The sequence below is a fragment of the Prionailurus viverrinus genome, chromosome E2 (genome assembly GCF_022837055.1).
Source record: "Prionailurus viverrinus isolate Anna chromosome E2, UM_Priviv_1.0, whole genome shotgun sequence".
NCBI lineage: Eukaryota > Metazoa > Chordata > Mammalia > Carnivora > Felidae > Prionailurus > Prionailurus viverrinus.
Genome location: NC_062575.1, coordinates 52803406 through 52818060, shown reverse-complemented (window position 1 = coordinate 52818060; position 14655 = coordinate 52803406). Strand labels below are relative to the sequence as shown.

General features: G+C 53.6%; 1 protein-coding gene and 1 long non-coding RNA gene across 2 annotated transcripts; both read right to left on the bottom strand.

Annotated features, from left to right (window-relative positions):
- Positions 1-5733: 5733 nt before the first annotated feature.
- LOC125153101 (uncharacterized) lies at positions 5734-12525 on the bottom strand. The gene is made up of 3 exons (XR_007147408.1): positions 12394-12525; positions 11696-11890; positions 5734-6150 (listed from the first exon to the last, which is right to left on the bottom strand). It is a non-coding gene; the product is annotated as an uncharacterized LOC125153101 (long non-coding RNA).
- Positions 12526-13606: 1081 nt separating this feature from the next.
- On the bottom strand, positions 13607-14566 carry INAFM1 (InaF motif containing 1). Its single transcript, XM_047836348.1, has one exon. The coding sequence runs from the start codon at positions 14498-14500 to the stop codon at positions 13979-13981; it is 522 nt and encodes a 173-aa protein (XP_047692304.1). The 5' UTR covers positions 14501-14566; the 3' UTR covers positions 13607-13978.
- Positions 14567-14655: the final 89 nt, after the last annotated feature.

Genomic DNA, 14655 nt, shown 5'->3' with positions numbered 1-14655 from the left:
TTCACCCCTGCCTCCTGTAGCTTCTGGCGGCTCCAGACACTCCTGGCTCTTGTGGCCGCGTCCAGCCTCGGCCTCTGTCTTCGCCTGGCCTCTCCTCTGTTCTGTCTTTTGTCTCCCTGTCTTTTTTAAATGTTTGTTTATTTATTTTGAGAGAGAGCGAGAGAGGGTGTGCGCAGGGGAGGGGCAGAGAGAGAGAATCTCCGGCAGGCTCCCGACCCAGAGCCCAGAGCCCAACGCGGGGCTCGAACCCACGAGCGAGATCATGACCTGAGCCGAAGTCGGACGCTTCACCGACTGAGCCACCCAGGCGCCCCAAGTTTATTTATTTTTAAGTAACCTCTCCACTCGACATGAGACTCGATCTCACAACCCTGAGATCAAGAATCGCCCACTCCTCCAACCCAGCCAGCCAGGTGCCCCTTGTGGGAAGGTGGGGGGTGGGGGGCACACATTTGCAATCAGCTGAAAATCTGATATGAAGGCGGAGCTATTTTCCTGGCAATACACCACTGATATTATTCTCTAATTTTAAACTGTTTCACATGCACCTCCCTCCCCCCCCCCACACCCCCCCCACACAAAAAAAGACCAAGTCTGAAGAATGGGGAAAAAAATAGGGGCGCCTGGGTGGCTCAGTCGGTTAAGCATCCGACTTCGGCTCCGGTCATGATCTCCCGGTTCATGGGTTCGAGCCCCGCATCGGGCTCCGTGCTGACACCTCGGAGCCTGGAGCCGTGTTCGGATTCTCTGTCTCCCTCTCTCTCTGTCCCCCTCCCATTTGTTCTTTATCTCCCTCTCTCTCTCTCTCAAAAAATAAATAAACATTTAAAAATTTAAAAAATGTTTAAATATATATATATGTATATATATGAAGAAAATGAAAATGGGACAAGATCTGGAGACGATCGCAAGTTTGCCTGAGTTTCCCCCAAAGCGGTGATTTGACAGGTAGTTCATGCGGGGGTTGATCAAGGGCAGCAGGAGTGAGGAAGTACAGAACAGAGACCAGAGAAGGGAGGAAGGCCATTAAAGGGTGTGTTAACGCCCACCGGTTGGGGGCAACCGGGGCTTGACCCTGCTGGGGACCCTGCTGGGGACCCTGCGAGGAACCAGGCAGAACAGACCTCGGGATCTTCCCACCGAAGGGGGGGGCGGGGTGGGCATTGATGTCATCACCCGCTGCCCCCTTTGAGGCGGGGTCGCCCCAACCCCTCCCACTTCGGGGGCTGCACCTGGGGTCCAAATAAGTCCAGCGATGCCAGAAAAAGCCACAAGGAGACACCTCAGTGCCGAGCTGAGAGGCTGACCAGGTGCCGGAAACTGTCAGTCCCCGCGGGTGAACCCAGGCGGGGAGAGGCACCTGCGGGGGAGAGGAACCCAGGCGGGGAGAGGAACCCAGGCTGGGAGAGGCTGTCTCCTCCCCCCCCCCCCCACCCCGGATGCCCCTTGACAATTTCTTTTTTAACCAGGAAATTGTCTCTGCTCTGGCCAGACGCTGTAATTCACTTTCTGTCCGCGTTGTTTTTTTGTGGGTTTGTTTTTTTTGTTTTGTTTTGTTTTGTTTTCTGACGAACAGAAATCAGTTTCTCTGCCTCACCTCTAAATCAATGCTCAAAGAAAACTAGTGCAAAGCCATCGTGTTTAAAGAGCACTGAATTGTTACCTTTTCTGAAGCGCAAAATTGTCGGCATCCCCAGGAGGCTCCAACCTGTCGGTCAGGCTTGGAAGAAACTCTACCCGATGAAGTGGAGCTAATAAGGCATGTAAAACAAGCATCCTAAATATCCGGGGAGAACCAAGAGAGGATATTGAAAATCTGAAGCAAGAAGAGGAAGTTATGGAGTAGAACCTAACCGGAGACAAGGGACATGAACGATATAATTACTGAAATAAAGAACTTAATAGGTGAGCCGAATGGCCGAATGGATACAGCTAAAGAATGAGTGAGTGAGCTGAAAATACTGTCCCCAAAGGCCTCCATGTGGGACAGAGAGAGAGAAACCCTAAGGAAAAAATTAAGGTCTAGGGATATAAGTAACATTTCGAGGGGCACCTGGCCGGCTGAGCATCTGACTTTGGCTCGGGTCATGATCTCGTGGTTCATGGGTTCAAGCCCCGCGTCGGGCTCTGGGCTGACCGCTCGGAGCCCGGAGCCTGCTTCGGATTCTGGGTCTCCCTCTCTCTCTGCTCCTCCCCGACTCCTGCTCTGTCTCTGTCTCTCTCTCTCTCTCAAAAATAAAGAAACATTAAAACCAAATAAAAAAATAATAATAAAATTTCTTTGAAGAATTCAGAATTCATGGAGGTCTTTGGCGTCAGATAAACCTTCGTATGTGACTGGCCATGTTTCTGACCTCCCCTCCCCCATCCCATCCACTTCTGTAAAGGGAGGGGAAGAATGTTTAGTGCGCAAGGTTATTGTCAAAATATCATGACCGAATGCGAAACGCCTTAGTAGAATAAAGCTTTTTATTATTCTTATTTTTTTTTAAGAGAGAGAGTGTGTGAGCGGGGGAGAAGGGCAGAGGGAGACAAAGAAAATCTTAAATGTTTTTTTTTTTTTATGTTTTATTTTATATTTGAGAGACAGCGAGCAGGGGAGGGGCAGAGAGATAGAGACAGAACCCGAGGCAGGCTCCAGGCTCCGAGCGGTGAGCAGAGAGCCCGACGCGGGGCTCGAACCTCACGAGCAATGAGCTCCGTGACCTGAGCCGAAGTCGGACGCTCAACCGACTGAGCCACCCAGGGGCCCCCATAATAAAGCTTTTGAAATGACTATAATGCTTGTGGCAACTGAGTGAAGCTACGGATGCCAAACTGAAGACACCTAATTAGTCTCCTGTTAAATCCAGTACGTGTACCACTGAGTTCCTATGTGCTATTTTTCATGACTTTATTAAAGTATAATCGATGTGCCACACACAGCACGTATCGAGAACGAGGTAGGAAGGTGACACCCCCGCCACAAGCGAGTTAACAAACACTTCCATAGTGCCCAGAAGGTTCTTTACGGTTCTTTGTAATCTAGCCCTCCCTCTACCCTCTGCCCTCAGGAAACCACTGATCTGCCTTCTGTCGTAACAGATCGGTTTGAATTTCCTAGAATTTCGCGTAAGTGGAAGGGTAAGGTAGGAGGTGATTTCTCTCGCCCGGTGTCTTTCACGTGGTGTAATGTTCCGTATCCAATTCCTTTTTCTTGCAAAGCTGTATTCCACTGTTCGGTGGGAGAGGCAGAAACATGCCCCCGGGGTCTCCATGCCCCTGTAACTGACCCCCTCCAACAAAAACCCTGGACACCAAGGCTCAGGGGAGCCTCCCTGGTTGGCAAAGGCTCCAGGTGGGCGGCCGCGTGACCTCGCTAGGAAAAGCGAGCGCTGTCCATACGACTCTGTGGGGACAGACAACCGGAAGCTCACGCCTGGTCTCTCCTGGAGGCCGCGTGCCCACCGTTCCCCTCGGCTGACGTTAATCTCTCTCCTTTCGCTCCGATAAATCACAAGTGCGATTCTAACAGCTCTTCTGGGTTCCGTGAGCCCTTCTGGTGAGTCGCCAAACACGAAAGTCGTCTTGGGGACGTGCGACAGACGCACCTGTCTGGGTGCTTCTCAGCAACTGCGCCTCTCGGAATTTTCCAGAGTGTCCATTGGTTTCCATCTTTAGCTTTCTTTCCACTTCCCAAACCCAGATACCACCCGCCTCCAGCTGTCCATTTGATGACCACACTCCACGCTTCCCAGTTCTTAGTTTGCCTCTCCCCCTATCAAATTGCACACCACCTTCCTGTCCCTTTCTCAGAAACGTTGTCCCCTCTTGGGGCGCCTGGGTGGCTCACTGGGTAGAGCACCCGACTCTTGATTTTGACTCAGGTCATGATCCCGGGGTTGTGGGATCGAGCCCCACGGCAGGCTCCGTGCGGAGCGTGGAGCCCACTTGGAATTCTCTCTCTCCCTCTCTCTGCCCTCTGCCCCTCCCCCGCTCATACTCTCTCTCTCTCTCTCTAAAATTTAAAAAAAGCAAAGAATCTTTATCCGCTCTCTTCTTGTTGCGTTTCCTCCTCCTTCAGTCACCCTGAACTTCAGCGTTTCCTTCTCTCCATCCCTCTTCTCCCAGCCCGTGTCCACCGTGTCCCCGTCTTCCCCACTCGGTGCCATGGTCTGTCAGTGTGGCTCCTCCCCATCTCTCTCTGTCCCCCCCCATCACCCAGCCTTTGGGGGACTCTCCACCCCCTCTGTCCTTCTCTCTCTTTATCTATTTTTAGAGAGTGGGGGAGGGGCAGAGAGAGAGACAGAGAGAGAGAGAATCCCAACCAGGCTCCGTGCTGTCAGTGTGGAGCCCGACATGGGGCTCGAGCCCATGAACCATGAGATTCGTCAGAACCTGAGCCGAGATCAAGAGTCAGATGCTCAGGGGCGCCTGGGTGGCTCAGTCGGATGAGCGTCCGACTTTGGCTCAGGTCACGATCTCGCGGTTCATGGGTTTGAGCCCCACGTTGGGATCTGCTCTGACAGCTCGGAGCCTGGAGCCTGCTTCGGATTCTGTGTCTCCCTCTCTCTCTGCCCCTCCCCCGCTCACGTTCTGTCTCTCTTTCTTGCTCAAAAATAAATAAACGTTAAATATTTTGAAAAAAAAAAGAGTTGAGGGGCGCCTGGGTGGCGCAGTCGGCTAAGCGTCCGACTTCAGCCAGGTCACGATCTCGCGGTCCGTGAGTTCGAGCCCCGTGTCGGGCTCTGGGCTGATGGCTCAGAGCCTGGAGCCTGCTTCCGATTCTGTGTCTCCCTCTCTCTCTGCCCCTCCCCCATTCATGCTCTGTCTCTCTCTGTCCCAAAATAAATAAACATTGAAAAAAAAAAATTTAAAAAAAAAAAAAAAAAAAGAAAAAAAAGAGTTGGACACTCAACTGACTGAGCCGCTCAGGTGTCCGTCCTTCCTCCTCTCTCTTGGCATGTTCGGCTCCCTCTGTCTCTTCTTCACTCTGTCTCTCCCTCTTTTCCTCCCCCCCCCCCCAACCTCACAGTCCCCGTCCTTCCCAACCTCCCAAGGGTTCTGTCTCTCTCTCGGGACTTCTCTCCCTGCATTTGTCTCCATGTTTCCATCTCTGCATCTCTTGACGTCTCTTTGTGCCTCCGTTTCTCTTTCACATTCGGCCTCAGAGACACCCCCCTCCCCGACTCCTAAGTTGCCACACCTCCTTCCCCAGATGTCTCAGTGCCGCCTCAGGTTCCACCCCCCCCACCCTCACTGTCCCCTCTGTCGCTTCCCTCTCTCTCAGCATCCCTGCCCGTGCCCCCTGGCTGACAATCTGCCTGAAGAGTTGCCAGAATGACAAGCCACCTCTTCTCTCTGGATAAAAACCACATTTGTTTATTTTTATCACAGCGAAGTGCGGGCGTCAGCACGTAATCAAACAGAAAACAGAGAACATGAAACACTCTCCTCTCGGTCCTTATCAGGCTCGGGGCAAGCACTTCCTAAGTGTTCTACGCTGCTTCTGTCCCCTGCCAGCAAGGACACTTTTCAGTCCCCCACAGTCCTGAGCCCCAGGCCTCCTGGGGCAGCAGGGACAGGCAATAAAGAGCTCTCTCAGGCTCTGAGCATTGCTCTGAAAGAGAAGGGGTTGGGGCCCCTAGGGAGCTCAGTCGGTTGAGCGTCCGACTTCGGCTCAGGTCATGAGCTCGCGGTTCGTGGGTTCGAGCCCCGCGTCAGGCTCTGTGCTGATGGCTCGGAGCCCAGAACCTGCTTCGGATTCTGGGTCTCCCTCTCTCTCTCCGCCCCTCCCCTACTCATGCTCTATCTCTCTGTCTCTCAAAAATAAATAAACACTAAAAAAATTTTTTTAATAATCATTATCCTAATAAAAGAATAGGCTCACAGTTGTCCTTTAGTGTCACAAATAAAACAAACAAACAAAAAAACAAAAAATTGGCCTCCAATCGGTATCCTCTCTCATGGTCCTGTGGATGGACTTCCGGGCACTTCTCACTTGGAGCGTCTTGAGGTCGGCTGGAGCTGTGCTCATCTGAAGGCCCAACCGGGCCGGACGTCCCAGGTGACCCGCTCGCATGGTTGGCTGTCGATTCTGGCTGTTGAGTGGGGGCATAGCTGGGATTTTCAACCAGAGAGCCTACGCGCGGGCTCTCCATATGGTTTGGGCTGAGAAGCAAAGCCAGCAGTGAAATGGGGCGCAGGTTAGAGACAGATCACATGGCTTTCAGCTTCCCACCTACGCACCCCCCCCCCAACACACACACTTTTTGCTCTGTAAATTACTCCTCAGCCTCTAGGGCACAATGTGAACATTTATGCCTTTTATACCCTCCCTGCCCGCACGGCCATCCTTTGATTCCCAGTTTCAGGTTTGAGCCCAGCGCCCAGGTCACCCCCCCCCCCCATCCACCCCCTCATCCTATGGCGACGTGGGACATGGGACATGACCACCCGTGCAGATCCGGTAACCCTTCACAAGCCTTCGTTCCGTCCGCCTCATCTCCTTGGAAGGAATGTGTCTCCCACCCCTTTATACCAAGAGGCTGTGCAACTTGCTTGGCCAGTGGGATGAAGGCACACAGACCACAGAGGCTTGAGATGCACCATTGCAGTTGGGTCACGCCTCTGCCATTACCACGAGGATATTCCTGGGATAGGCCATTGGTCCCAGGCACTGGATGCACCTGCCAGGGCCAGCCAGGATCAGCCCAGCCACAAACACCTGAGGGAGCCCAGCCAAGATCAGCAAGCCATCCAACCATGCGCAGCCCCAGGCAGTCCAGCTCCATGGGACCCCGGTCGGTCGTACAGGAGAAGTCAGCTAGGAGCAGCAGAGCCTTCCGGCCACAATCAGCTGACCCCCGGATGCACCCGCTAAATAAACATCCGTATGTGTACATCACACGCAGATTTGGGTTATTCTCGGACCAGAGTAAACCGATACATTAGCAGCAGTATAGCCGTGAGTCCGTCATCACTACATGATTGCAGTGTGACTAGGTGATAAAAGAATTGTACCCAGAACCAGATGTGAAATGTACATGCCCCGGGGGGCGCCTGGGGGGCATCTGACTTCAGGTCACCGTCTCAAGGTTCGCATCGGGCTCTGCACTGACAGTGTGGAGCCTGCTTGGGATTCTCTCTCCCTCTCTCTCTCTGCCCCTCCCTCCCACTCACACGCTCTCACACTTTCTCTCTAAATAAAAAAAAAAAAAAAAAAATATATATATATATATATATATATATATATATATGAAATGTACATGACCTGGAAGGCTAAAGACAGTTTTACAACTACGTAAGTTTCAGGATGATGTAGCTGGAGGGGGAGTGGGTTTAAAAGGCTCATGCTCAGGACTTTCCGTGACTTGGCTGGAGTTCACCAAGCTTTTTTTTTTTTTTTTCCAGAGGCTAGCTGACTTGTAACATCGCAACAGAACAAATGCAGAAGCAACTATAAGAACCCAGTTGTCTTCTATTGAGCCAGACGTTAAATATTCTCAGAAATGTAAAGTGATGTCACTTCTCATTGCCTTTTTTTTTTTTTTTTAAATTTTGGAAAATACAGCATTTTTCATTCGAAATGTTATTTATGTTGGGGCGCCTGGGTGGCTCGGCTGGTGAAGTGTCCGACTTCGGCTCATGTCATGATCTCACGGCTTGTGGGTTCGAGCCCCTCGTCGGGCTCTGCGCGGACAGCTCGGAGCCTGGAGCCTGCTTCGGAATCTGTGTCTCCCTCTCTCTCTCTGCCCCTCCCCGGCTCGTGCTCTGTCTCTCTCTCTTGAAAATGAACACTTAAAAATTTTTAATAAAATAAAATGTTATTTATGTTAAAACGCAATGAGTTTCCAAACGTCCATCAGCAGATGGATGAACAAAATGTGATACAACGTGCATTCAGTGGAATATCACTCGGCCTTAAAAAGGATGGAAATTCTGATACACAATACAACGCGGATGAAACTTGACAACTTGATGCTAAGTGAAATGAGACAGGCACGAAAGGGCAAATATTGCTCGACTGCACTTAAATGAGGCACAGAGAAGAGGTAACTTCACAGAGACAGAAAGAAGGATGGAGGTTGCCTGGAGTGGGGGAGGTGGGGAAATGGAGAGTATTGTTTGAGGGATACAAAGTCTCAGTTTGGGGAAATGAAAACATTCTGGAAACCCCGTGGCAGTGACGGTCCCACAGCAAGGTGAATGTATTTCATGCCACTAACTGCACACCTAAAATGTAGGACATGGTACATTTTATGTCCTGAAATCATTGTTTGCACTATATGCTAACGAACTTGGATGCAAATTGTAAGAAATAAAAAATTAAAAAAAAATTTTTTTTAAATAAAAATAAAGAAATGGCCCCCCCAAAATGTAGTTTTTACATTTCTTCCGGCCAAAGCAGGTGGGCGCCCTCTGGTGGGAGTACAGGGTATCGGTTGGCGGCGCAAAATTTCTCCGGAATTTTCAATTCTGAAGACGGAGACAGAGATGAGGCAGCTGATATGAGGACTTTATTTCAGCAGATCAACTTTAAACCCTGAACTATGCCTCTTGTCGTGCACATTCACTCACACACACGCACGCACGCACACACAATTACAGACACAACGAGACCCTTGCAAACGCACACAGACACGATCACACATACAAAAAACTCTCCCAAAGACCCACATAGGTACACACAGAGGGACACAGGGGCGCCTGGGTGGCTCAGTCAGCTAAGCTTCCCAACTCTTGATTTCAGCTCAGGTCTTGATCTGAGGGCCATGAGTTCAAGCCCTGCCCTGGGCGTAAAGCCTACTAAGAAAAACAAACAAACAAACAAACAAACAACAACAAAAACAAGGAGACAGACACACGGACAGTCACTTACACACACGACACTGAAAACAGCGTATGATTAATCAAGGGGACTTAGTAGACCAGCGCCGTTCTCTATTTTTAAAAAATCGTAATGGAAAATGAGTTTCTTCCCAAAGCCATTAAATAAACGTTGAACAAGTAATTAAGATGAATCTCCGTTGGGCAGCATGCCCGACTTGAGGTCCACGATCCCTTAGCTGAAGTCCTTGGGGACAGACGCCTTTCAGAACTCAGAAGTGTTCCAATTTTAGAAAGGCGATTCTGAGCAAATGCCACATTTTATGTAACACTCCCAGGGGTCTGAGGCAGCCCCCTCCCCACCAGACATGTTAATACATTTGCAGCAACACCCGTGAAAGTTCACACCAACGGAGGTAAATAAATAATAATAAATAAATAATAATTTATAATAAAGAAAGAAAGAAAGAAAGTTTAACCCCAAAGCGGTATGGAAAGATCATCTTTCCCCTCAACAAACTTACGAATTAGCGCCAGTCCAGAATTTAAAAAAAAAAAAAAAAAAAAAAGTAAATGACTCCTACCAGTTGATTTGCCACCATGTGAGACTGCGCCCAAACTACCCCCCCCAAAGAAACTGTTTTGGTTGTCACAGCTTTTTGGAATTCGGGGCACGGGACCCTCCTCGCAGGCCCCTGGAACGTGCACGTACAAATGTTTCTGCCGTGATTGTGAATCTTGGATCCCGGCCAGGGTAGGCTTCCGGGAGGACGGCGACGCTTTGGCGCCCCCTCCTGGAAGTTCCAGCCCTTGCAGTTCGGCTGCAGCGGGGAGGTCTACGGCCTTGGGCCTGACCCAGCGATGGGTCGCGATTGGCCCAACCGTTTAGAGTAATCCCGCCTTCTCGCGCCAGGGCGTGATGGAACCCAAGCCTCAACCAACCGCACCTGACGGCTCCTGGCACAGGCACGGGGGGGGGGGGGGGGGGGGGGGGTGTCCAGGTTTGTCACGTGACCTGCACTGATCCCACCAAGTTGAAAGCAAGCCCTCCAGCCCACCAGGAGGGGCGAGGCCTCCCTCTGTCCCAGGGATGGGAATGAGTTCCCAGGTGCCTCCGCCGGGGGCGCCCTGCAAAGCCCCTTGGGGGTGAGGCTGCCCCTAAGCCCCGAAAGAACTAGAAACACTGTAGGTCCCTGTGGTGGCCACCCAAGGGTGCTGCTCGGCTCTCCCTTTAAGAGACCCTGCTGCGGGGGCGCCTGGGTGGCTCAGTCGGTTGAGTGTCCGACTTCCGCCCAGGTCCTGACCTCGCAGTTCGGGAGTTCGAGCCTCGCATCCGGCTCTCTGCTGTGGGTGCAGAGCCTGCTTCGGGTCCTCTGTCCCCTTCTCTCTCTGCCTCTCCCCACGCATGTGCGTGCATGCTCACACCTCCCCCCACCTCCTCAACCCCCCCCCCCCCACCCCCAGACTTTCTCCCTCTAGTCCAGTCCCTCCTCCCCTCCTTTTTCACAGCGATCAGATCAATGGAGGTGGTAATGACCGCACAACACCGGACTTCATGCCCTGAACTCTACACCTTTAAACGGTTCAAGAGGCGCGTGGGTGGCTCAGCTGGTTAAGCGCCACGCTCTTGATTCCGGCTCAGGTCGTGATCTTGCGGTTCCTGAGATTGAGTCCCCACGTTGGGCTCTGGGCTGACAGTATGGGAACCTGCCTGGGGTTCTCTCTCTCTCTGCCCCTTCCCCGCTCTTTCTCTTTCTCAAAAATAAACTTCAAAACATATGCTCCGGAGGCCCCGGGCGGCTCAGTCAGTGAGGTGTCCGACTTGATTTCGGCTCAGGTCATGATCTCACAGTTCGTGAGATTGAACGTCATACGAGGCTCTGCACCGACAGTTCGGGAACCAGTGTAAGATTCTCTCTCTCTCTCCACCCCCTCCCTTTGGCTCGTGCTCTCTAAAATAAATTAAAAATTTTTTCTACAGAAGGAAAGAAAGGAAGAAAGAAAGAAAGAAAGAAAGAGGAAGAGAGAACAGAAGGAAGGAAGGAAGGAAGGAAGGAAGGAAGGAAGGAAGAAGGAAGGAAGAAAAAGGAAGGAAGGAAGAAGGAAGGAAGGAAGGAAACTTGTAGACCAGAGAAATTTCAGTGGTTTGCCTAAGAAGCTGAACAAAAGAAGGGCGCCTGGGTGGCTCAGTCGGTGAAGCGTCCGACTTCGGCTCAGGTCATGATCTTGCGGTTTGTGAGTTCGAGCCCCACATCGGGCTCTGTGCTGACAGCTCAGAGCCTGGAGCCTGCTTCGGATTCTGTGTCTCCCTCTCTCTCCACCCCTCCCCTGCTCATGCTATTAAAAAAACAACACATTTTTAAAATAAAATGGCTCAAGTGGTAACTTTTATGCTATGTGTATTTCACACACACACTAAGATTCTGACCACCCACGTTTCCTCCAGGCCACTACCCTGTTCTAGCCACCGTCTCTCACCTGAACCATGGCCGTGGCCTCCTCCCTGGGCCCCAGCTTCCACCCTCGCGCCCCCTACAGTTTCTTCCCACGCGGCAATCAGAGGGTTCCGTTAACACCTACGCGGGCTCTGTCCCTCCTCAGCTCAAGAACTTTCCATGGTTCTACCTCATTCAAAGTAAACGCCAAAGACCTCACGGTGGGTCTTTGAGGTTCTGTACAATCTGCCCCCATTCTCTCTCTCTCTCTCTCTCTCTCTCTCTCACTCTTGCCTCCCTTCCTGCTCTCTCCTTCACTCACTCTGCTCACTCCCTGGCTTCTTCATGGTTCCTTGAACCGGCCAAGCACCTGAGCCTCAGGGCTATCACACTTGTCGTTCCCATGTCCTGGAACACTCTTCCCGCCAGAGATCTGTATGCCCGGCCCTTACCTCTTTGGCATCTGCCCAGGAACCAGCAACTCCATTACTCCCTGTCACCCTGATTATCTTCGTCCGTTGTGCTTCTTAACAGACATAACATGTATTTAAGTCACTCATGCTTCTTGTCTGTCTCTCCAGCAATAGGTCAGCTCCCTCGAAAGCAGGAAGCTTTGCCTGTTTTGTTCACCGCTGTGACCCAGGTGCCTAGAATAAGGCCCGGCACAGAGTAAATGCTCAGTAAGTGTCTGTTAAGTGCAAAATTAAGAGACAGTGACCAAAAGAGGGACTGAGACATAAGGAAGACAGACAAAGATGGGAGAGGAGATAGGGCACTGGGGGACTGAGCTGGGGAAGAAACGAGAAGGGGGGCTGGGGGAGGGGGTGTTGGGGCAGGATGGGGAGGGGGGAAGCAAGGGGAGGGAGGGAGGAGACACAGAGAGAGAGCTGGGGTGGAAAGCGACAGAGACTCAAGAGAGTGAGTCGGAGAGAGCACCGAGTGAGGGACAGAGGCAGAGACAACACTGAGAGATGGCAGGGAGAGACAGAGAGGCAGGGACGGAAGGGGGAGAGAGCAGGGTGGCGCGAGGGAGACACAGAGACAGGAAGAGAAACCGAGGAATGGGGAGCAACGGAGCTGGGAGAAGAGGGCAGGAAGCCAGAGAGCCGAGAGGGTTCAGAGATGCAGAGGGTCCCCACCTCCAACTCACCACTTGCTGGTGTCCAGAGCTCTGGGCCGACTTGACATCCCTCGGGATCCAAGCTGTGGTTTTTTTTCATCCCTGAGGGACAGATGCGGGTGGAGAGAAGGAACGTGTGATGCCGTTTGAAAGGCTTTGGATCACTAGTTTATTTACTCTGAAAGTACTATCATCATCTTCATTTCACAGGACCAGGAAGGTTGAGTAACCTGCCCAAGGTCACACAGCTAGGGAGAGGAAGAGCTGGAATTTGGATCTGGGCATCTTGGCTCCACGGTCAGTGCCCTATGCTAACCATAAAGGGGTGCTGGGTCCCTGAGTTCCCCTTCGGTTTGGAGACACCCTCTGGGAAGTGGTGCTGGATGGACAGTAGGGAGGAAACAAGGGACACAGAATGACTGACGTTCTCAGCCCAGTCCATATCCACTGATGTCCCAGCCTGAGGGAGGAGGTTCAGTTTCACTTCCCTGGGAAAGTCTCCAGTTCAAAGGAGGAGGCTAGACAAGAAAACTGCTACCTGCGTATAGGGTCCAATGCCCTGCCCAGAGCCAGGCCTCAGTGCTCTGCGGGGAGGGGATAGATTCAACCACTTCGGACTCTTTCGGCAGGCCTGGAATTTCTCTGCCTCGGTCCACCAGCAGCACTGCAGACCAGAGAGGTTGTACGAATCTTTAAAGGCAGCACAGTACTGGCCAACTTCCTCTGTGATTTCCAGGGAGGCACAGGCCCACCACCACCCCTGTCCACCCTCAGCTCTCAGACCCCGGGAAGAAGGCCTCACTCCCTCCCAGCAGCAATCCTGACATCTCAGGGGGACCCAGCCTCTCTGCCTGACGCTATAATCACACTAATCCCAATCCCCGAAGACCCCAATGCTTGTGCGAAACCATCCCACCTCTCCCCTCATCTGTGCTGGAACAGGAGGGCGGACTGTCTGCTTCTCTCCAGAGGCACTCGGCTTCTGCCCCAAGCGTACACAAAACTGCGAAGTCCTTCACACTGTCTGACCTTCAACTGCTCTGTTGCAGCTAAGCCTCTTCTCCCCACCCCAAAGGCTAAGTGTTGGCGATGGGAAAAGAAAAACACGCCGGCCCAGGTCAAGGGAGAGCCCACCCGACCCACCCAGGGCAAAAGACAGGAGGATCGGGCGCCGGGAAGGCCTTCCCCTTACAAACTTGAAAAGAGAGACATCTCGAAAACAATACAACAAACACAGCACCAGGCACTTGGGGCTGGAGTTTATTGCAGGGGGGACATACGGACACGGAGATTCAGAGAGGAGGAGGGCGGGTTGTGGGCTCTGTGCTCAGAATCCCATGGAGGGGGTCAGAAGGCAGAGGTCAAGAGAGGGTCTGCCAGATGGCGGAGGACCCCGGTCTGATGGCAGAGGAGCCTGATGGCGGAGAAGCCTGACGGCAGAGGAGCGAGGCCCCAAGCCAGCTCCCCTTCGCTCCCCATTCTTCAGGATGACGACTCCGGAGACGCTGGGCGATGTCGTGAAGACGGAGCCCGGGCCCGACCGGGTACGGAGCATCCGCCGCGGGGGCGCCGGCCTCTCGAGGGCCGGAGATCCAGCAGGGGGTGGAAGGGACGGCTACCCGGGTCCTCGCCCCCCCGCGGCCTCCGGCCTCTCTCTGGGTGTCTGGCGGTGGTTCGGGCGGCGGCTGTGGTCGCTGTGGCGGCGGCGGCGGCTGCGCGGCAGCTCGAGCTGGGGTCGCGGCCCGCCGGGGGCTCCCAGGAGGCAGGAGATCGAGGCAGCGGCAGGCGCCGGGGCAGGCGGCGCGCCCGGGCGGGCGGCGCACGGAGGAGACGGCGCGCTGGGCGGCGGGCCGGCGGGGCCCGCGGGGGGCCGCGTGGGAACCCAGATGAGACCGTAGTAGACGGCGAGCAGCACGGCGGCCAACGAGACGCAGAGGAAGTAGGCGCAGACGGGGGCCAGGCGCAGCCAGCGGCCCCGCGGGCCCTCGCTCAGCCCGGCGCCACCCGGGCTCTCGCCGCCGCCGCCCACGCAGCTCGTGCCCCGCATCCCCGCAGCCCACTCCGCCCGGCGCAGCGGCCCGCACAGGCCCCGCCCCCGCGCCCGCCCCCTCCCCGGGCCCGCCCCCGCGCTCTGCATCTCCTTGATCCAACCCCGCCCCCGCCAGGATGATCACGCCCCCGCGCGGGCTGGTCTCCTCCGCGTCCTGGACCCACCCCCTCCCCAGACTCCAGCCAACCATTATCAAGCTAAGACTTAACTAGCGCCCTGACCCCACCCCCACTTGGCTCTGA